General features: G+C 36.3%; 1 protein-coding gene across 22 annotated transcripts in view; it reads right to left on the bottom strand.

Annotated features, from left to right (window-relative positions):
- CCDC91 (coiled-coil domain containing 91) overlaps positions 1-23,836 on the bottom strand; it is a 476,760-nt gene that overhangs the window by 159,453 nt on the left and 293,471 nt on the right. The window contains exon 13 of one of the 22 annotated variants that reach the window (XM_074403000.1): positions 16,706-16,789. The exons of the other annotated variants lie outside the window; for them this stretch is intronic. Within the exon in view, the coding sequence (XP_074259101.1) occupies positions 16,706-16,789 (84 nt within the window). The remainder of the gene's footprint in view (positions 1-16,705; positions 16,790-23,836) is intronic. 22 annotated transcript variants of the gene reach the window in all.

Here is a 23,836-nt window from a genome sequence, read left to right as displayed (position 1 = left end):
ACTGAAGACTTCTACAATGTATTACCAAATTTTTATTCTCTTGATAACTATATGAATGAAGCCACTAAGGCTTATTGAGATTATGACTTGCCCAAGTAGCAGGGCTAGGACTGAAATCCAGGTGCATAGGACACACAATCTAGTCTTTAAACCACAGTACTACACTGCCTTCTCAGATAAGAACTTCAGTTATGACTAGAGGCCTTGGCACAAAATCTGTTTTGCTATAAATATGCAGCAGTTTCTTGCATTGCATTACACTAATGCAAAACCTGTCAAAGTGCCAAAAACCCTGTAGATGCAGTTATTAACCTATGTAATTATCTTCTCTTAAAAAAACAGTAGATTCAGGAAGATTTCTTTATAGCAATATACAAATGGTTCCCTGAAAATGCAACAGAAACATTAAAAAAAAAAACCTGGCACATTAAGTGCATCATATAAAAAATCATTGTCTTAAAGAATCTGTAGCCTTGGTGGCTATATATGAAAACAACAGACTAGTTACTACTCTCTAGGTTCATAATGAAATAAAGGAGAAACATGCATAAAGATAAATTTGGGGTACAAATCTCACCTTGTGCTACCTGCTAGGCTTGTACAATCTTTGCCTGCTTACTTTCATATTTCCACTACTGATAAAACTGGCTAAGTACACAAGTGAAAGCTGCCTGATTCCCACTAGGAATTCTAATTCCTTCGTATTCAAAATTAAACCAAGGTAACAAAGCATCATTTAATCAAATGAAAGTTACTGTGAACAGACTTCTTACTTTTTACATAAAAAGAGCTGCTATTCCTCATCATACAGGGTTTGACAGTGTGTACTTCATCACTGAAGTCTTAAATAAACAAACAAACAAATAATACCATCTGCCTGGTACATTTTAAAAGAGATTTATCCTACTGAGGGAATCACATGGGAAAACACCCTCCTTGTCAGTACTTTTACAATCACTGCTGCCTCCCACCTGGATCTAAAAATGTAAGAAAATCCTAACATCCCTACTTCTTGTAAACAAGCAAAGGAGATTTGATTTCAGTTAAGAAAGCTAAACTTAGATGTGATTGCACCTTCTCAAATAAATACGCTGGAAAAATAACACTAAACACCTATCAAAAAGAAGATGTAAGAAGTTAGGGATTAAAGAAAAACCTGCCCGGTGCCTCTCTAATATGCAGTCTTCCTTACCAGTAGAGCTCCCATTTAATTTTAGGAACAATGTGCACACATGCAGGCCATTATTCCCAAGACTCCCTCCCAGCTGGAAATAGCCAAGAAATGAGAGTGGCAGTTACTGGGTGGGATCCTCAACAGTGCTCCTTAAAAGTGGGGCGGACACTTGTTCTTTCCCACTTTTGTTCCTTGAATTTTTTTTTCTTCCTCCAATCATCACAAATATCTTTTCTAGAGCTCCAGCAGTCATTTTTGTAGCCTTAATGCTATAAGTCAGTGCTAAGGATAGAAAAAGTACAAAGAATGATTCTGAATCCTTTTATGACTTTGTCTAGCTTCTGTAGTAGCTCTGAACTGTTTACTTCTGAACTTGCTTATGCTGTTGTTATTTCTAGTTTATAGTATAAGGAAGCAAATATAAATCCCAAGTGATAAAGCTATCAGCTTTACACTGTGCATATCTGTCACAACAAAAACAAATTTAGTTTTTAGATGATCAGCTTGAGAATTTGAGGACAAGCTCAAAATACTACATGAATGACACTAAAATTTATGAAAAAGTTGGAAATTTTAATGTGAAGACTAAAAACCAATGGAATAGAATTTCCTATAATAACTTAAGAATCTATGAAGAGTAAAAACAAATAATTGTAATGATCGGGTTATGTTTATTACCTGAACATATATGTATGACAGAAAACTTGTTAAATTGCATTGGCAAATGCCTCCTTTTTTTTCTTTTCTCTGCTATGTAGAGCATTTGCAGTTATAGCTAGAATAGTGAAAAAGAGAAAAACAGCATCTAAAAATGTTAAAAATATTTTATGGGGATGGATTTAAACTACAGCAATGAAATTTTGCCAAAACAAACAAATTTAACTCATATCGTGAAAAAAAAAAATATAAGGTTGCTAATTAACTTAAAATTATAACTATCATGGGTAAAACATAATAGCAGTTCCCCCTCCCCACCCCGCCCAGAAAACTACAAGCTGCTTCTGCAGAATAATTTTGATAGGCAGGATCTTATAGCATATATATATTTATACTGAATATAATTTTCACCCTCATTGTTTTGATGGTTATTTTCTATTCACCAGTTTTAACAGTATATTTTTAAGTTGCCACAATCACTTCTGGAACAAAAAGGTATTTAAATTAATAAATACTTTAAGACAGAATCAGTAGAACCAAAGACACTCTGATCAAAACCAGACATTTAGGAAAATTCATCCCAATAATAATAAAAGCATTAAAAGCTAATGCTGAAAGTGAACTTCTAATCTCCCAAGCAGTGTTCTAAGCACTTTACACATGCTAACTCATTTATTTATCATAATAATCCTCAATGAAATAGGCAGTATTTTTTATCTCCATTGTACAGAAGAACAAACTGGCCCAGAGAGGTTAAAGTATTTATCTAATGTACACATTTAATAAAAAACAAAGCTTGACTTTAATCCAGAAAATCTGATTTAAAATCCCATACTCCTAATTGTATACTATATTTCTCTATGATGAAACATATTTCTAGGTCATGCTATAGTTTAATGCTAGGTTTTCCCATAAAATTAGACAATGCAGTGATGGTAAACAAATGAAAGCAAGAGAAGGCCTATGATCTTTCTTTTTCATTAAAAACCTGTAGGGGCGTTTACAAAGCACAACTGATAGCACTTTAGATAGAAATTGCATAAGTTAATGCCATAACTCTGGGGCATCTATGAGGCTGGCATAAAAGCGATTGCAACTTTTGTTTCTATTTCAGTCATTCTCTTTTCTTGTTAACTAACATTGTCTTATCATATTTGATTTTTAGGCAACCCAAACAGTAAACTGTTGTAAACAATTCCTATAGAATTAGTCCCTCTGCCATTATCTGCATTCTAAAATGTTATCTAAATAGATAAAACTTTCCATTTCTCACATGTTTTATAGATGTGAAAAAAGTTCAGAATAAAATCTGGTAAAAGTTACTTAAAATGTTTTATGCTACCAATCTTTGCCAAACATCATTTCTAATGTACTGAAGTTACAGAGTAATATTAGTAGGGGAAGGGAGAATAATTTTCTTTTTTAAAAAAGTTATCCAAGTGCATACTGCAACTGTGATGCCACTAAAATACCATATGAATTAGTCACTCTATCCTGAGATCTGCTCTTTGCTGCAGTGTCCTCTCAGAAGATCCAACTAATCAATGCAATGCAGCAAGTGCAATGCACTGAAACTTTTGTCTTCTGTCTTAACATAAATAAATGTTGTGCAAGGGAATGGAAGGATCAAGTAATCAAATAATGAGTGGTCAATCAAATGCAGACAAGTATCATATAGACATTCCATGGGTATGGCTTATCCCTGTGACCTGCCACTTCATTTACTATCTAGGTATCATTATGCCTGGATAAAAAATAAAGTTAGTTTTGCTGATGTATTTCCATATTTCTTTAAATAAAAGACACTATGGAGTTTAAAGTCTTCAGAAAATACCAAGACAGCTGTACCAAATGAAACTATACACATTAAAAACCTGTTAAATGTTGGCATGCCAAACAGCAAACTAATCACGTTTTCTGAACACTTGCACGTCCTACCTACTTTTTTTGTAAAAATCTGGCAATCAAAAGCTATATGAGTGTCTCATTTTATAGCTCCTTATTTCTTCAATGAAAGCACTGATGTATATTTTTAATTTTATAGTTGGCATATATACAAATACAAACTTCACCAAAAATACAGTCTTTTGGTGATAAAGTTTAGATTAAAATGAATTAAGTGTCCAGCTCTGCCTGGGTTGGTTAAGTGCCAAAAACAAATGCAATAAAAACAAAGATAAATAGCTGGTACTTAATTATACTAAAGAGCTTTTGCATAGCAAAAGGAAAAGTCAGAAGAGTAAACAGACAACCCACAGAGTGGGAGAAAAATCTTCACAATATATACATCTGACAAAGGGCTAATATCAAGAATCTACCACCAAATCAACCAAATTAGCAAGGAAAAACAAAAAACAAAGAATCCCATCAAAAAGTGGGATAAAGGCATGAACATACTATTCTCCAAAGAAGATATGTAATGGCCAACAAACATATGAAAAAATGCTCAACATCACTAATGATCAGGGAAATGCAAATCAAAACCACAATGCAGTACCACCTTACTACTGCAAGAATGGCCATAATAAAAAAATCAAAAAATAATAGATATCTGCATGGATGCAGTGAACACGGAACACTTCTATACTGCTGGTGGTAATTTAAACTAGTACAATCACTATGGAAAACAGTGTGGAGATTTATTAAAGAACTAAAAGTAGAGCTACCATTTGATCCAGTAATCCCACTACTGGGTATCTACCCAGAGAAAAGTAAGTCATTATAGGAAAAAGATACTTGCACACCCATGTTTATGGCAGCAGAATTTGCAACTGCAAAAAGGTGGAACCAGCCCAAATGTCCGTCGATCAATGAGGAGATAAAGAAACTGTGGTCTAGATACATGATGGAATACTACTCAGCCATAAAAAGGAATGAATTAATGGCATTCACAGCAACCTGGATGGGACTGGAGACTATTATTCTAAGTGATGTAACTCAGGAATGGAAAATCAAACATCACATGTTGCCACTCATAAGTGGGAGCTAAGCTATGAGGATGCAAAGGCATAAAAATGACACTGGACTTCTGGGACTTGGGGGAAAGGCAGGAAGGGAGTGAGGAATAAAAGACTACAAACTGGGTGCAGTGTATACTGCTTGGGTGATGGGTGCAGCAAAATCTCACAAATCATCACTAAAAAAGTTACTCATGCAACCAAACACTACCTGTTTCCCAATAATCTATGGAAATAATAAAATAAAAACAAATAAAACTCTATGTGTAAATATGTGCCATGGAATATTGAAGAAAAACAGCCTCAAATTTGATAACTTTGTTTAGTAGCTTAAAGGGCAGTTAAAAGAGAAGGCTGTTTATAGAAGTACCTATACAGATGATATGCCATTATACTTAACAAAACAGAAAGGTCAGTCTGTTTAAATGTGTTGCAAGTTAACATTTAGGGCTTGGGCTCTCACTAATAAGGCCCTTGGGAAAATATAAACATCCCTTCTCAATTCAGATCTCAGGCTTGCCCACCACATTCTTGTTTTCAGCTTGAGCTTCTGGCACTTCAGCCTGTAACTAAGGCCTTGCAACAGATGCCAAACTAAACATTTGGGAAACACAATTACAATGACATCCTTTTTTGTTTTAAGTAATTTAAAAGCATACAACATGAAGTAAAACAAAGAAAAACTAAGATGAAGAAATAATTCTAAGAAACAGAAAATGTGATATCTTTCAAAGCATTTTCTTGATGTTCATACCTTATTTAGAGTACACACGTAATTGTCAGGATAGCCTTTGGAGCACAGGAGAAGGAGAGATACAAATTTGACAACAGACATTAGTGAAATATAAAAAAAAATTACTGAATGTATAGGGTATTGGCACAACAAAGATTCACTCAAGTTCACTTTTCACATCTCCATTTCTGGCTAGCTTGCATGACTGACTAGTAGGCATCTGCTGTGCTTTGAATGTCCCCTCCAAAACTCATGTTGAAATTTAATTGCCATTGTAACAGCATTTAGAGGTGAGATCTTTAAGAGGTGATTATCATGAGGGCTCTGCCCTCGTGAAGGGATGAGTAATGTTATTATTGAGAGAATAGGGTTGTTATCTCAGGGGGGTTCCTTATAAAAGAATGAGTTTAGCCCCCTTCTCTATCTCTTCCCCTCTCATCTTCTGCCATAGGATGATGCAGCAAGAAGGCCTTCACCAAATAAATGCCAGCACCTTGGTCTCGAACTTCCCCACCAACAGAACTGTGAGAAAATAAATTTCTTTTTCTTTCTTTTCTTTTTTTTTTAGACACAGGGTCTCATTCTGTCACCAAGGCTGGAGTATAGTGGCACAATCTTGGCTCACTGCAACCTCTGTCTCTCAGGGCTCAAGCAATCTTCCTACCTCAGCCTACAGAGTAGCTGGGAATGCAGGCACATGCTACTATGCCCAACTATGTTTGTAATTTTTGTAGAGATGTGGTTTTGTAGAGATATGGTTTTGTAGAGACACAACTATTTTTGTAGAGATGTGTTGCCATGTTGACCAGGCTAGTCTTGAACTTCTGGGCTCAAGCAATCTGCCCAGCTCAGCATCCCAAAGTACTGGGAATACAGATATGAGCCACTGCACTTGGCCTAGAAAATAAATTTCTGTTCATTAAAAATTACCCAGTTTTAGGTTTTGTTATAGCAGCACAAAATAGACCAAGACAGCATCCTAATAAAACCCCAACAGACTGATTTTTTTTAACCATTAACTTTTCAGGTAAAGTCTGTCTCACTCTTTAAGAAGAGGAAAACAACTGTCTGTTCCTTAAGGCTTTTATATTAAACTTGTCTGAGCACATTACTGATGATGTAGAAAACATTTTGACATGTTTAGCCGGAAATGCCTCAATGTCAGAAAACTATTCTTAAAATGCCAGATTGCTCTAATAATATTTCTGTGAACTTATTAAAATAACATGCTAACTAACCCCTTTCAATTAGTCTTTGCAATGTATATTCTTTACGGCAAAAGAGTAGTTCCCTTTGTGGGGGACAGTAGTGACTGGAAGGAGGTGGATGGAGAGGGAGGGTGTGGGATGTTGGTAATATTCTGCTTCTTGGCCAGGGTGCTTGTTACACAGGTGTGCTTCCCTCATGAAAATTCACTGAGGAAAAAAATATCATAGAATCTATGTTAAACTAACGTGAGTTTTTAGAAAAGTAAGTTCTGAGTAGATGCAGCCTCTGATATAATTTTTGTTGATAGTTAAAACATATTAATGGGTTAATACTGATAAACAACAAAAGCAAATAAAAATAATGATGCTGCATTGATGAAACAACAGCTCATTTTGTATTATCACTTATCACTCTCCTATGCATTTTCTAAATACAGTTTTCTTTTTTTTAAGGTTATAATTCAATGAATTTATTTTACAAACAGTCTATATGGAATTAAAAAGTTAACTGAAGAGTTAGCCAAAGGGCTACATTATTAAAATATTCTAGAAATCCCAATCTATTTTCTTGAGCCCTCTTTACAAGATCCAAGAGAGAATACATGGACATGTGAAACCAACTACTTGTCAAAGCAGGGAGGTCACATTCCACAAAACCAATAGTAGCAGGTAGCTCATCAAAATGAAATCCTTAGCTAACGGGGAGAAAAGTCACTTCTCCAGTTATTTCTAGCCTTTCAAAGATTTTTCCCTGCCAAAGTACTCCATAAGAAGTAAGAAAATGGCAATTTTAGAAATCATTGGTTTTGAGATCTGGAGTAGTGGATGGTACAGTTGGGGGGAAAAAAACACACAACCGATTTCTTTTTTTCTTGGGGATGGGGAAGAAAGGAGTTTGGTTTGGGTACAGTATTTGACCTGTATACAGACTGTAAATTAAACCCTCCATTTTCACCCGTTCCTTTTTTTTTTTAAGTTGACAGGTACATGTGCATATTTGTTACAAAAGTAAACTTCTGTCATGGGGGTTTGTCATTTAGAGTATTTCATCACCCAGGTATTAAACCTAGTATCTGTTAGTTATTTTTACTGATCCTCTCCCTCTTTCCACCCTCTCTAGTAGGTCACAGCATCTGTTGTTCCAACGGAACAGAATAGAGAGCCCAGAAATAAGGCCTCACACCTACAACCATCTGATCTTTGGCAAAGCTGACCAAAACAAGCAATGGGGAAAGGACTCCCCATTCAATAAATTGTGCTAGGATAACTAGCTAGCCATATGCAGGAGATTGAAACTGAATGCCCTCCTTATGCCATATACAAAAATCAACTCAAGATGCATTAAAGACTTAAATGTGAAACTCAAAACTATAAAAATTCTGGAAGACAACCTAGGTAATGCCATTCTTGACAAAGACACCAAAAGCAATTACAACCAAAGTCAAAATTGGCAAATGAGATTAAATTAAATGAAAGGGCTTCTGCACAGCAAAAGAAACTCAGTAAACAGACAACCTACAGAATGGGAGAAAATTTTCAAAAACTGCATCTGATAAAGGTCTAATATCTAGGATCTATAAGAAATTTAAACAAATTTACAAGAGAAAAAGAAACAACTCCATTAAAATGTGGGCAAAGAACATGAACAGATATTTTTCAAAAGAAGTCATACATATGGCCAACAGGCATATGAAGAAAAGTCCAGTATTACTGATCATTAGAGAAACACAAATGAAAATCACAATGAGATACCAGCTCACACCAGTCATAATAGCTATTATTAAAAAGTCAAAAAATTACAGATGCTAGCAAGGTTGAGGAAAACAGGGAATGCTTATACACTGTTGGTGGGAGTGTAAATTAGTTCAACTATTGTGGAAAGAAATGGGCAATTCCTCAAAGAGCTAAAAACAAAACTTCCATTTAGCCCAGAAATCCTATTGCTAGGTACATACCCAAAGGAAAATAAATCATTCTGTCATAAGGAAACATGCACGCATATGTCCACTGCAGTGCTATTCACAATAGCAAAGACATAGAGTCAACCTAAATGCCCATCAATGACAGGCTGGATAAAGAAAATGTGGTACATATACACCCTGGAATACTATGTAGCCATAAGAAGAACACGATCATGCTCTTTGGAGGAACATGAATGGAGTTGGAACCCATTATCTTTAACAAACTAGCACAGGATCAGAAAATCCAATACAAATGTTTTCTTAATACTTAAGACAGTGATGCAATCAAGGGTCAGTTTATCTGTTTTTCTTACTTTCATACATATCAGTACAATTAGCACTCTCTCTGAAAGAAAACACAGGTTGAGTATCCCTTATCCAAAATGCTTGGGACTAGAAGTGTTTCGAATTTGGGACTTTTTGGATTTTGGATTATTCATGTTATAACTACCGGCTGAGGATCCCAAATCCAAAAATTCTAAATCCAAAATATTCCCATGAGGATTCTCTTTGAGCAACATATATGTCAGTGCTCAAAAAGGTTTTACTTGAAGCATTCTGGACTTCAAATTTTCAGATTGGGGATGCTCAATTTGTCAACAATTTCCTCTAAAAAAATGACAATAAAAACTATAATTAAACACTTAGAATGTGCCATGTGTTAGGCACTGAGCTAAGTGGTTTACGTGCCTACTACCACTTAATCTTTAAAGAATCAGGACATTCCTGCTGAAAACACCAGCAACACTGTGAATACTCAGTAACATTAGCTATTATTATGATGTAGCTGCATAGGATTTCCCTCCTTTTATAGTTTGCATGTTCTTTTGTTTATTCAAGCAATAGCTGAGGATCTATGACTTGCCAGGCACGGTTCTGAACAATGTAGCAATCTTAATCCTGTCCTGTTCTGCCAAGCATCCCTTTGAGGGAGTCCTGGAAGATGTACATCTAGGAAAAGCTTTGCTAACAGTTTTGAATATCTTTTAATTTTACAGCACAGCTGAGACTTAAAGTACAGCATGAGGGAGGAAAGGCCATATAAGGACCCTTTCTACATTTTGACATACTTAACTAATTAGTTCTCTATAAATGAGATTTATTTCCTAACCAATAACCATTCTGTGGTATCTAATCCCTTTTGTATCACACAACTTGGCATTTATTGATTCACTAATTGCTTCATGTTTTAACAAGGAACCCAATTTGTTCATAAACTGTATGGGAATGGAGGTCATGCTTTATGCAGCAGGGGTTGGCAAACTTTTGCAGAGGAACAGATAGAAAATATTTCAGACTCAATGGGCCATATGGTCACCATCACAACTACTCAACTCTGCTGCTGTAGCATGTAAAAGCAGCCATAAATAATACATAAATAAATGGAAGAAGCTGTGTTTCAATAGAAATTTATTTAAGAAAACATAGGACAAACTGGATTTGGATGATTAGCCAAGTTTTGCTGACCTCTGATTTATCCCAAAATACATTTAACTGTGCTAGATAGATAGCTGGCCTTAGTTAAATATGCCTTGCTTGAAAGAGCCAATGACGTTGAAAAAGAAAATACAGAAAACAGAGAAAGTGGAATGCACTTATTTCTCTCCTAAATCAGGCTCCACATGAGCTAAAGATAATATTCTTTATGCTGATTTCAGGTGTTTTTCCCTTGGGAGAAGGGAGAAAAAAACTGACATGAAAGTAATATTGATGGAGAAGCATAAACTTTGGTGCTTAGCATGGTACTTTTCCCCTTGCAAATATAAGAGAGATATTTGTACACAAGGTAGGAAAATATACTGGAAAAAGGAATCCGTTCATAGAGAAATGCACCAAAGAAACCCAAAAATCGGTGTTCCAAGTAGGCAAAAGTAGTTGGAATTTAAAAAATAAGATTTTTTAAAAATAAGATGAACACAAGATGCTAAGTACCAAAATCCAGCTAGTCATACACATGCGTGTTTTTAATGAGATTCAGAGCAATTTCCATAAAATGAAAGAACAGAAGTTAATTTACTTCACTGAAAACATGAGAAGTCCTAAAGTACCCTAGAATTGAGAGCCTTTTATTATTTTCTCATAGCTGATAATGTTCATCTGCCAACCACAAGCAAAATTCCTGGTTATGGTGGAAACAGAAGCCTGCTAGCTGCATAAAATGACAGCAAAGGACCACACCAACACATTTTTTTTTCCCAAGATAAAATTGACATATGAGAGGCAGACACAGTGCAGAAGCTCCTTCATGAAACAAAGTAAAAAACAAGTAAAGCTTTTTCTCAGACTCCACTGTAAAGAACAAGTATTTTGGTAAGAGGAATTACCCTAGGCTCAATCCTTACTATGACCTCCATTCTCATTTAATTGGCAAATATTTAACGAATGCTTATAAAGTATCACACACCTTTGCATATATTCGGAGCACATGGCTCTTTTAAAGCCCTTCATTCTTCTTGAGGGGAAACAGTCACCATTTGAAATAGTAGATCAAATAATTACAGTTACTCATTAAGTGCTAGGAAAAAAAAATGCATTGGTGGTAGAACATGCCATGTGCAGGGAGGAGAATATGCAGTTATTGTTACCTACATTGCCTCTGAATCGCTTTTCTGAAGAGGTGACATTTGGGAAGCCTTTGGACGACTTCAAGTATGAGAATGCAATAATCGTTCTGGGAAGTTAGTTGCTGTATGGAAAATGTACTGCAGTAGGGCGGGAGTGGGTGAAACAGTGAAAGCAAGTAGTCCTGGTAAAGATAATGGTGGCTTGGTCTTGTGACACAGTAGTGGGGACGGTGATAAATGACAGGAGATATTCTGAAGACACATTTGACCTGGTGAAAGTTCATCATGGCTTGGGCTACAGGGCATGCAATGAGGAAAGGTGGTAAGTTGATGAACTCAGAATTATTAAGAAGTACATATGTCAATCTTTTCAGAAGACTTTATGTGAGCTTTGAAGAAGGGATAACTTCTAGGATTTTGGTTTGAGTAGCTGGTGCCATTTATTGAGAAAAGAAAGACTTGTGAAGGAGCAAATCTGGCAGGTGATGGGTTATGGAAATCAAGAATTGTTTTGGACACACTAAGACTTTCTTCCCAGCCCACATCCAAAAGTAGGCTTAAGAGAGGAGTCTGGATGTTGTGTTCCTCAAGCTAAAAAAATTATCTCACAGCTCTTCATACTATTCAAAAGATTAAATACATGACAGAGCTTTAATACATGATAAATCAATTTATATAAAAAATCATTTAAGATGGTTAATTTTATGTATCCACTAAACTGAGATACAGATATTTGGCTAAAGATTATTCTGGGTGTGTCTGTAAGGGTGTTTAAAAATGAGATTAACATTTACATCAGCAGACTGAGTAAAGCAGACTGCCTGCCCTAATGTGGTGGCCTCATTTAACTGATTAAAGACCTGACTAGAACATAAAGACTGAATATGAACAAACTCCTGCCTGACGTTGGTCTTTTCTGGTCTTAGGACTGAAACTAAAACATAAGCCCTAATTTGATTTCAAGTCTTTCAACTTTTAGTCTGGAACTTACACCATCAGTTCTCCTGCTTCTTACGCATTTGGACTCAGACTGGAACCACACATCAGCTCTCTTGGGTTTCCAGCTTGTTGACTACAGATCTTAGGACTTCTCAGCCTCCATAAGCATGACAGCCAATCCTTTATGATAAATCTCTTACTACACACACACACACACACACACACACACACACACACACACACACACGCTTGCATGCCCCCTTTTAACTCTGTTGACTCAGTCTCTCTGGAGAATCCTAATATACCAACTGTTTTTCAAAGTCTAATTATTTGAAAATAATTTCATGTTAGGTAAAAAGCATGAAAGCCTCCAAGGGAAACTTTTATTTCGATTTCTTATCCAAAAACCAGCTTCTCCATCCTTTGCAATTTCAAGATTCAGCCCTTAGTGTCTCTACTCCCTTCTACATGGGTAACCCTACTTGTTTTACAATCATACTCTCAAGAAAGAAGAGTTCAAGGATGAGAACTGATGCATTACTAGTGCATACAAAACTATTACCAGTCCAGAAATAGGAGGCGAGTTCTTGGATCAAGACATACGGATTTCCTACCTATGGAAAAATAATATTTATTTACCAAACATTTTGGACTAGAAATAGCCTTGCCACGAGTCTACTTTATTAATACCTACTTGTAAGAAATAGAAATTTTGTTTCCTTCTTCCCACTCTTGTTTCCATAATCATCAGCCCTGAAGAGCAATACAAATATTTTCATTTGGATAGTACCTGGCTAGCTATCACACATATCTTTTAATACAATGTGCAGTCAATATATGGCTCTTTGAATAAAATGTATATTTATTTATACAATGATTATCTATGGAGAATTATTTTTAAAGAGAACTTTAAAAAATGATACAAATTAAATCCTTTAAGTCACCTATGTCATCATCCAGAAATAAACTCAATTAAACTGTTGATGTATATTATACTCGTACCAAGAGACTAGCATTTCCTTGTTGTTTGAAGATAACAAACAGTCCTCAGTCTTTCATGATGACACATATACTTCCACTAATACCACCCCTATCCTGTCACCAAAATCTACCTTGCACCTCCTCATTTGGATCCCAGACCAATGCCATGAATCAAGTTACATCATAATCCAGCTTAGAAGGGCACTAATATCTCAAAGGAACTGTAGGACCTAGCCAACGTGTACCCACAGGAGGCAGGAAACTATGTATGAGAGAGTGCTAGATCAAGAGGAGATAGAATCCGTTGGAGGGATTATTGATATGGGAACATTCCCTCACAGGATTTCACACTCCAGCAAGACAATAGGAAAACATGCTAAGACACTTCTATGGTGGCTCTTGGTAGCATACGGAAAGCAGTCTACATGATGTGAAACAGAAATTCTGTAACTGCTGTGGCAGACAGAGTCTTATCACAGACTATACAACTAGAAGTTACTGGCCTAATAAAATGATGGGATGGTCTACTGAAGGCACAGCTAAGACCTCACCTTGGAGATGATATCATGTAATCCATTCTCTAGGTCATAGGATACACCCTAAATCAATAACCGTTAAATAGGGCTATGTTTCCTATGTTTCCCAGAAGTAGAATTTATGGGTTCAGAAACCAAGGGGTAGAAATAAGAGTGGCCCTACATACTTATCACCATTCTTCATAACTGACTCAGGCAATATGTACCTCTCATTCTTGCAATCTCTGGGCTTCAGAGGTCCTGACCTGGATGGGGGATGCTTCCACCAGAGGATACAGAATGAGTTCCATTAAACTTTAAGCTATTACTGTCACCTGGTCACTTCAGGCTCTGCATGTCAAGAACTCTAGCCAAGGAAATAAAGCAGATGTAATTGATCCTGATCAATAAAAGGAGGTAGGGCTGTTGCACAATGGAATAAAGTAAAACTATGATTGGCATCCATGTGATCCAGTAGGGCATCTCTTGGAATTCCCTTGTCTATTTTTGACTGTAAATAGACAAGCACAGCAGCTGTAGCCATAACATGATAGCCACAGCATTATAGGTCCCATGGATACAGGTCTGTGTTATCCCATCTGGTAAACCCCTACAGCAACAGAATTCAACCAAGCATAAGAGAAATTTAGAAAAAAGAAGAAGAAAGAGAGATGAGAATCAGCTGGCTCCTGAGAACAGCTGTAGCAGGAGTTACAACTTTTCCCACTAACTTTTCTTTTTTAAGTATCCCCAGGAAAGAAGACCAGAGAAACTAACGGAATCCTAGAGGAGCTGCTACAAGAAATTATTATATAGAGGAAGTGGATTTGAGTGTACAAAACATGGACTGTAGTGCACCACCCAGAGCCTGCCTTGAGGACTAATGTACTAATTTCTCCAGCTGCTGGTAGTGGTTTGTGGTACTCAGTTGAGTCCCTCTCCAAGAACTGCTACCTTGGCTGAGAGCCTCCCACATCCAATGAATGGTCAGTATATGGGTACCAAAGCTCAGTCCCCTTTCCCTAAAGTGATTCAACCCTGAAGGACCATGCCCACTCCAGGGCTCAGCCGAATTCCTTGTGTAACTATTTTTGCTGGATCCTACACTTCCTCCTCCCCCATAGATGCTGAGCCACAGGGCATTTCCTAATGAATTTTCTGCATGTAAATCTCTATCACAGAGGCCTTTTTGAAGCTATCTCACCTAAGACAAATTGGTAAGACTGTACTAATATCTAATATTAGCTGATTATTAAATCTGGATCTAGCACAGTAAAAGATATTAATTAACTTCTAGAGCTGGAAGGAATTAGAAGAACATTCTGTTTAATGGTAAACAGTTTTTTTCTCCAAAGATGAATTTAGAAAAATGGCAGGGGTAGGGAGAGAAGGAAGAAAAGACAACTGAAAAATATTCAGAATAATTTTTATAAATCTCTTGAAAAAATATCTTTATAACTTAGAGTACTTACTTTAGTGATTAGACGAATGTCCTTGAGAAAACTGGCAGTGCTTTTGGAGTCAGCTGTTTTGTTTGTAACAACTAGGGGGTGGCTACTACTGGCATCTACTGGGTAGAGACCACCGGATGCTGCTACAGATGGCACAGTGACTGTACAGCCCCCACAACAAAGAATTATCTGGTCCAAAATGTCAACATGCTGAGATTACAAAAGTGTGGTTTAGAGTTTACCAGTCACATTATGCTCATTATCTCATTTCCTTCTTGGGATTACTAAGATTGTTTCACATCTTCAGATGGCAGTCACTATGTAACTGGAGAACACTGGAAGTTTTTTACCCCTTAATCTCTTCCCTATAAACCAAGAAGGATACAAGCCTATTTATAAAGCTTGATTTGCAGGATCAAGACTATCATTCACAAATATATTCAAATCCTTCACTGTGTTAAGAAATTAAATCATGAATTTGCATCAGATAAAAATTATCTGCACACGAGTTCCGCATTTATATAACACTTATTCCCAAAGCTTGATTCTCAGAAAGAATGTCTAAATTTTATGTGACTACTGGTGGATTTGATCTATTTATATACCATGTTATCTTTTCAGTTTTGTCTTTTTACCCCTGAGGGACAGATTCAGTAAATATTGTCATCAATGCTAATACACAGCTCTGTCAAGAGGACGTATGGAGTCTGGTTTTTTACGAGTGTTCTCTCTGAAGTTCTGATTCTGCCACTTTCTGGTGGTGTGACCTTGCACAAGTTATCTAACCTTTCTCAAAGCTTTAGTTTTCTTACCTGTAAAATGAGGATTATAACAGAATCTGAACTACTGGCCCTGTCATAAGCATTAACCGAGATAATGCACATGAAACACAGTGACTGGTAAACCACACACAACAAATAAATAGTGGCTGTGTTAAACATTTGTTACTTTTTTGGCTTCCAGCATTTATTTCTCCTTCCTAATGACAACTTGAATTCCATTGGGGAATTAATTCTTACTCACTGGACTGTAATTACGAATTTTGACTTTTCCTAGCAAAGAGGCAAGCATGTTCCCTAGCAAAGAGCCAAACTAGTTCAATTAGATGCTTCCTCCTTGGAATTTACATAATCAGAGGAGAAACAAATACACAGGAATGGTTTTGTTCATTCCTAGTAATGATGCCCTGGCCAGCTTATTTTTCACTATGAGAGCACTGCTAATGTTGCTGTCTCTGAGTTTCCAAAGATGTCTTGCTTTTTTGCCCATTACCAAATCTGGTATACAGCATCCTATCATGCCTCTGATAGGAACAAATTCCCTTTCCCTAAAGTTAGTCTGATTCATTTTCTATTGCTTGCAATTAAAGGACCCTATAGATAAAAAGTAGCTATGTATCACATACACATCAAACATTTAACTCTTCAAAGTAAACACAAATAAGACGTAGTAGGATTTGTCTCTGCTCCCAGAAATATGTTTAATAATTAATTTGATTTTTGATTTTAGCCCTAATACACATCCACATACAGTGAAACCTACATAGGAATTGAAACACTGCTTACCTAAAGGAAATTTTTCTGTGGTGCAAAGGTGCTGTTTAAGCAGTCATCTCTGTTTGCTCTCCGTTGGAGCACTTCTTGGTAAGACTTCAAGAAATACAAAGCAAACGAAAAAAAAAACTGAATGTCTTATTGATGTCTGAATGCCTGAGTCCACAATTCTATAGATTCACCTGAGATCTTAAATAAGTATCTTTTCAGATACAGAAGCTTTCATTATTTTTGGCTTTACTTCTGTGTCTTGGATGTGGTTACTCTTTGGGTATAGCTATGGGTCAAGACTCTGTGTGGTAAATCTGAATCTGGAATTCCTGGCATCAGGCTCATTAGGAGAGGAGTGTAGCACTGGTAACTGCATGTTTCTTAAACAAGGAAAGAAATGAATAATTACTTTGGGTTTTCCTTTACAGGCACTTTCATTAATTTCATTTTTTACTGAGGAAAGATGAAACTCAATTCTCTGAGTTACTGTAGCATTTGATTTGCAGAATAACTCTTTCAGGGTCATGGAACATTGTGCCTCTCTCAGGTCGGCAGCAATAAGAAGAAGCCAGTAAGATGGCATTTCAGTGCAGAGTATAAAAATCTTTTATTTCCCATCACTTGGTATACAAAATGCAGAATCGATTTTTTCCCACATCCCAAATTAGAAAAAAAGGCAAACAGTAATGATTCTTTGTGCAGGGAAATTTGGAAAAAAAAATAAGAAAGGCAAAGATTTTCTGGTTCTTGCTGAATAATTTTGCCAAATATTTTTGCAAAATATTTATTTTAAAATGTGAGGTAAAAATTAGTCCATTTTGCAGATACTACAATGGGTAACTGTTGTTATTTTCAGTATTACTGAAACAGCTTTTATAGCTTGAAGCGTAGAGTTTAGGTTTTTCTGTAAGTACCACTACTGATCTGTCATTTTTGTTGCAAGTTTCTAAAACTGAAATGATAACTCCAAAAGAATTTCCACAGATTAATTTATAACTATAGGGAAACTGCTTTACTAAACTTCACTTAAGTCAGTTAGCTGCCAGACAGGGCATTTTTTTCCTTGGTCTATATTATGATAAGTCAAACAAGTGTGTAAGAATCTTTTATGTGACATAAGCATGCCATGCCTACATGCATAGCTTGTGAAAAAAAGAAGCAAATATAAGGAGCCATGTAAATTTTAGAGTGTAAGAGTAGAAGTAAGCATACCGTAGAAGTCAGACAAAACATGATAAAGGCTTGGACAGTGGTGACAGCAAAGGAGTTGACAGGGTTGACAGCAATATATAACAGATTCTTTATATACTGAAGACAGATTTCACTATGTATTGAATATGAGGGAAGAGGAGACAGAAGTCATAAAAAAAATTTAGCTTAAAAGCATCGACACAATGAAGAAACTGCATCAACTAATGGGCAAAACAACCAGCTAGCATCAAAATGGCACTATCAAATTCACACATAACAATACTAACATCAAATGTAAATGGGCTAAATGCCAGTCAAAAGACACAGACTGGCAAATTGGATAAAAAGTCAAAACCCATCGGTGTGTTGTATCCAGGAAATCCATCTCACATGCAGGACACACATAGGCTCAAAATAAAGAGATGGAGGAAGATTTACCAAGCAAATGAAGATATTAAAAAAAAAAAAAAAAAAAAAAGCAGGAGTTGCAATCCTACTCTCTGATAAAATACACTTTAAACCAACAAAGATCAAAAGAGACAAAGAAGGGCATTACATAATGGTAAAAGGATCAATAAAACAAGAGCTAACTATCCTAAATATATACGCACTCAATACAGGAGCACCCAGATACATAAAAAGCAAGTTCTTCACAACCTACAAAGAGACTTATACTCCCACACAATAATAGTGGGAGACTTTAACACTCCACTGTCAATATTAGACAGATCAATGAGACAGAAAATTAACAAGGATATCCAGGACTTGAACTCAGATCCGGACCAAGCAAACCTAATAGACATCTACAGAACTTTCCACCCCAAATCCACAGAATATACATTCTTCTCAGCACCACATCACACCTACTATAAAACTGACCACATAATTGGAAGTAAATCACTCCTCAGCAAATGCAAAAGAACGAAAATCAAAACAAACAGTCTCTCAGACCACAGGGCAATCAAATTAGAACTCAGGATTAAGAAATTAACTCAGAACCACACAACTTCATGGAAACTCAACAACTGGCTCTTGAATGTTGACTGGATAAACAATGAAATGAAGGCAGAAATAAAAGATGTCCTTCAAAACCAACAAGAATGAACACACAATATGCCAGAATCTCAGGGACACATTTAAAGCAGTGTCTAGAGCAGGTGTCCCCAAACTTTTTACACAGGGGGCCAGTTCACTGTCCCTCAGACCATTGGAGGGCCGCCACATACTGTGCTCCTCTTACTGACCACCAATCAAAGAGGTGCCCCTGCCTGAAGTGTGGCGGGGAGCTGGATAAATGGCCTCAGGGGGCCGCATGCGACCCGCAGGCCGTAGTTTGGGGACGCCTGGTCTAGAGAGAAATTTATAGCAATAAATGCCCACATGAGAAGCAAAGAAAGATCTAAAATTGACACCCTACCAACAAAATTGAAAGAGCTAGAGGAGCAAGCTCAAACAAATTCAAAACCTAGCAGAAGACAAGAAATAACTAAGATCAGAGCAGAACTGAAGGAGATGGAGACACAAAAAACCCTTCAAAAAAATCAATAATCCAGAAGCTGACTTTTTGAAAAGATCAACAAAACAGACAGACCACTAAGCAGATTAATAAAAAAGAAAGAAAGAAGAATCAAATAGATGCAATAAAAAACAATAAAGGGATATTACCACCAATTCCACAGAAATACAAACTACCATCAGAGATTACTGCAAACAACTCTATGCACATAAACCAGTAAACCTGGAAGACATGGATAAATTCCTGGACACTTGCACCCTCCCAAGCCTAAACCAGGAAGAAGTCAAAACCTTGAATGGACCAATAACAAGGGCTGAAGTTGAGGCAGCACTTAATAGCCTACCAACCAAAAAAAGCCCAAGTCCAGATGGGTTCACAGCTGAATTCTACCGCACATACAAAGAGGAGCTGGTACCACTCCTTCTGAAACTATTCCAAACAATCCAAAAAGAGGGAATCCCTCCCAAATGACTTTATGAGACCACCATCATCCTGATACCAAAACCCAGCAGAGACTCAACAAAAAAAGAAAACTTGAGGCCAATATACATGATAAACACAGATGTAAAAATCATCAATAAAATATGGGAAATCGATTGCAACAGCACATGAAAAAGCTTACCCATCACCATCAAGTAGGCTTCATCCCAGGGATACAAGACAGGTTCAACATATGCAAGTCTATAAATGTAATCCGCCACATAAACAGATCCATGACAAAAATCACATGATTATCTCAATAGATTCAGGGAAGGCCTTTGACAAAATTCAACAGCCCTTTATGCTAAAAACTCTCAATAAACTAGGTATCAACAGAACATATCTCAAAATAATAAAAGCTATTTACAACAAACCCACACAGCCAACATCATACTGAATGGCCAAAAATTGGAAGCATTTCCTTTGAAATCTGGCACTAGGCAAGGATGCCCTCTCTCACCACTCCTACTCAATATAGTATTGGAAGTTCTAGCCAGAGCAATCAGGCAAGAAAAAGAAACAAAGGGTATTCAATTAGGAAAGGAGGAAGTCAAATTGTCTCTATTTGCAGATGACATGATTGTGTATTTAGAAGACCCCATCATCTCAGCCCAAAATCTCCTTAAAATGATAAGCAAATTCAGCAAAGTCTCAGGATACAAAATCAATGTGCAGAAATCAAAAGCAGTCCTATACACCAATAACAGACTTAAAGAAAGCCAAATCAAGAATATACTGCCATTTACAATTGCTACAAAGAGAATAAAATACCTAGGAATACAACTAACAAAGGATGCAAAAGACCTCTTCAAGTAGAACTACAAACCACTGCTCAAGGAAATAAGAGAGAACACAAACAGATGGAAAAATAATCCATGCTCATGGTTAGGAAGAATCAATATTGTGAAAATGGCCATACCGTCCAAAGTAATTTATAGATTCATCACTATCCCCATCAAGCGACCTATGACCCTCTTCACAGAACTGGAAAAAAACACCTTAAACTTCATATGGAACCAAAAGAAAGCCCACATAGCCAAGACAATACTAAGCAAAAAGAACAAAGCTGGAGGCATCATGCTACCTGACTTCAAACTATACTACAAGGCTACAGTAATCAAAACAGCATGGTACTGGTAAGAAAACAGAGATATAGACCAATGGAACAGAACAGAGGCCTCAGAGGCAATGTCACACATCTACAACCATCTGATCTTTGACAAACATGACGAAAACAAGCAAAGGGGAAAGAATTCCCTGTTTAATAAATGGTGTCGGGAAAACTGGCTAGCCATGTGCAGAAAGCAGAAACTGGACCCCTTTCTGACCATCTTACATTAAAGTTAATTCCAGATCGATTAAAGACTTAAACATAAGACCTAACACCATAAAAACCGTAGAAGAAAACATAGGTAAAACCATTTAGGACATAGGCATAGGCAAGGACTTCATGACTAAAATATCAAAAGCATTAGTAACAAAAGCCAAAACAGAGAAATGGGATCTAATTAAACTCTGGAGCTTCCGTACAGCAAAAAAAAAAAAAAAAAAAAAAAAAAACCATTAGACTAAACTGGCAACCAACAGAATGGGAATAAATTTTTGTAATCTACCCATCTGACAAATGGTTAATATCCAGAATCTACAAAGAACTAGAAGAGATTTACAAGAAAAAAAAACAAACAAACCCATTCAAAACCGGGCAAAGAACATGAACAGACACTTTTCAAAAGTAGACATTTATGAGGCCAACAAACATACAAAAAAATGCTAATCATCACTGGTCATTAGAGAAATGCAAATCAAAACCACATTGAGATACCATCTCATGCCAATTAGCATGGTGATCATTAAAAAATCTGGAGACAACAGATGCTGGAGAGGATGTGGAGAAAAGGAACACTTTAACGCTGTTGGTGGGAGTGTAAATTAGTTCAACCACTGTGGAAGACAGTGCGGCAATTCCTCAAGGATTTAGAAATAGAAATTCCATTTGACCCTGCAATCCCATTACTGAGTATATATCCAGAGGATTATAAATCATTCTATTATAAAGACATATGCACATGTATGTTCATTGTGTCACTGTTTACAATAGCAAAGACTTAGAACCAACCCAAATGCCCATCAATGATAGACTGGACAAGGAAAATGTGGCACACACATACCATGGAATACTACACAGCCATAAAAAAGGGACATGGATGAATCTGGAAACCATCCTTCTCAGCAAACTGACACAAAAACAGAAAACCAAATACCGCATGTTCTCACTCATAGGTGGGTGTTGAACAAGGAGAATACATGGACACAGGGAGGGAAACATCACACACTGGGGTCTGTTGAGGGGGAATAGGGGATAGACGTGGGAGTAGGGAAGTGGGGGAAGGATAACAGGGGGAGAAATGCCAGATATAGGTAACTGCGGGATGCAGGCAGCAAACCACATTGCCATGTATGTACCTATGTAACAATCCTGCATGTTTTGCATGTGTACCCCAGAAGCTGAAGTGCAATATATATATATATATATATACACACACACATATATATGTATATGTATATGTATATACACACACATATATATACACACACATATATACACATACGTGTGTGTATATATACATATATACACACATATATATACACACACATGCATATACATACACGTATATATGTATATATACATATATGTGTGTATATATACATATAAAAAAGGAGGGGAGAAAGAAAAAGAAAAAAAATTTAGCTTAGACATTATAATTCTGGGAAGTTTTTTCTCTGATCCATTAGAACTTGGTTAATCTCCATCCTAGGGTCCTGGTATATAGCTACTATATAAATATTCAATAAATATTTATTAATGTATAAATAGAATACATAAAATCTATGCAACAGAACTCAACATTCTTGTTAATAAAAGTATTGGGAAACATTTTCTTGGTATAGGATTGTACAAAAACTTTCTTCTTACTGAAGTGCTTCTTATAGAGTTGGTGATGTAGCTAGCACCAATTCTGTGAGACAATTCATAATCACTAGTATTTTATTATGAACCGCTATAGTTAAATCATAATAAATTCTTCAGCAAATGTTGGTAGCTCTTGAATGACTATAACCAGAGCATCTAATAACCTAATGAATTTTTAAAAATTTAAGAACCTCAAGTATATATGAGAATTTCTATGACCTGTTTCATTTGAAATGTAAGATTTGCCAGATCACACATTATTGGACTCTAGCAGATTGCATATAAAAATAAAATTATGGCTTCAGAGATGATTGTGAAGAGGCAGGGAACATCCCAAGTCCTGACTGTTGCTAATGTAGTTCAAATATCTATGGAAAGATCTATTCTGAGAAACTTAAATTTTTGTTTGGTTTTATATAGTAAATACATACTCTTAAGACTAAGTTCTTGAAATACCTAAACTGACCAAAATAAATAAGTAGACAAATTTTCATTAGACTCAAAACTTGGTAATGGTATCTATTTATTTAGCTATTCACCAATACCTTCTGTGGTTCTATGTGCAAGCCTAGTGAGAATGAATCATGTCTTACCATTAAACTACTTTTGGCAGAAGCATGAAGCAAAGACGACGATATATACAAGTAAGCAGAATCCTGAATGAAAAATAAAGCCATATATTCCAAATGAAAACTCTTTGCCTTACTGTTAATAACTATATCTGTTTAGAAGGGAATTAAATGTATACTACTTAACCAATAGAAGTTGTTCAGGCTCAGGGTAGTTTTACATTTGTGAGTTTATGACATTCAAGGATTGATTTTTCAGCTACGTAGGTAAATATTTATCAAAATACCAAGCATAGATCTTTTTCTTAAGAGATGACTTGAAGTAACTCAAGTTCATAAAACTCACCATAAAAACTTTCCCTATGCTGGAAACAAATCACAATCAGAAAGCTTGCCTAGTGATCAAGGAATTTGAACAAATGAAG

This window comes from Saimiri boliviensis, chromosome 7 (genome assembly GCF_048565385.1).
Source record: "Saimiri boliviensis isolate mSaiBol1 chromosome 7, mSaiBol1.pri, whole genome shotgun sequence".
In the NCBI taxonomy this organism is placed as follows: Eukaryota; Metazoa; Chordata; class Mammalia; order Primates; family Cebidae; genus Saimiri; species Saimiri boliviensis.
This window is presented reverse-complemented; position numbering and strand designations above follow the sequence as displayed.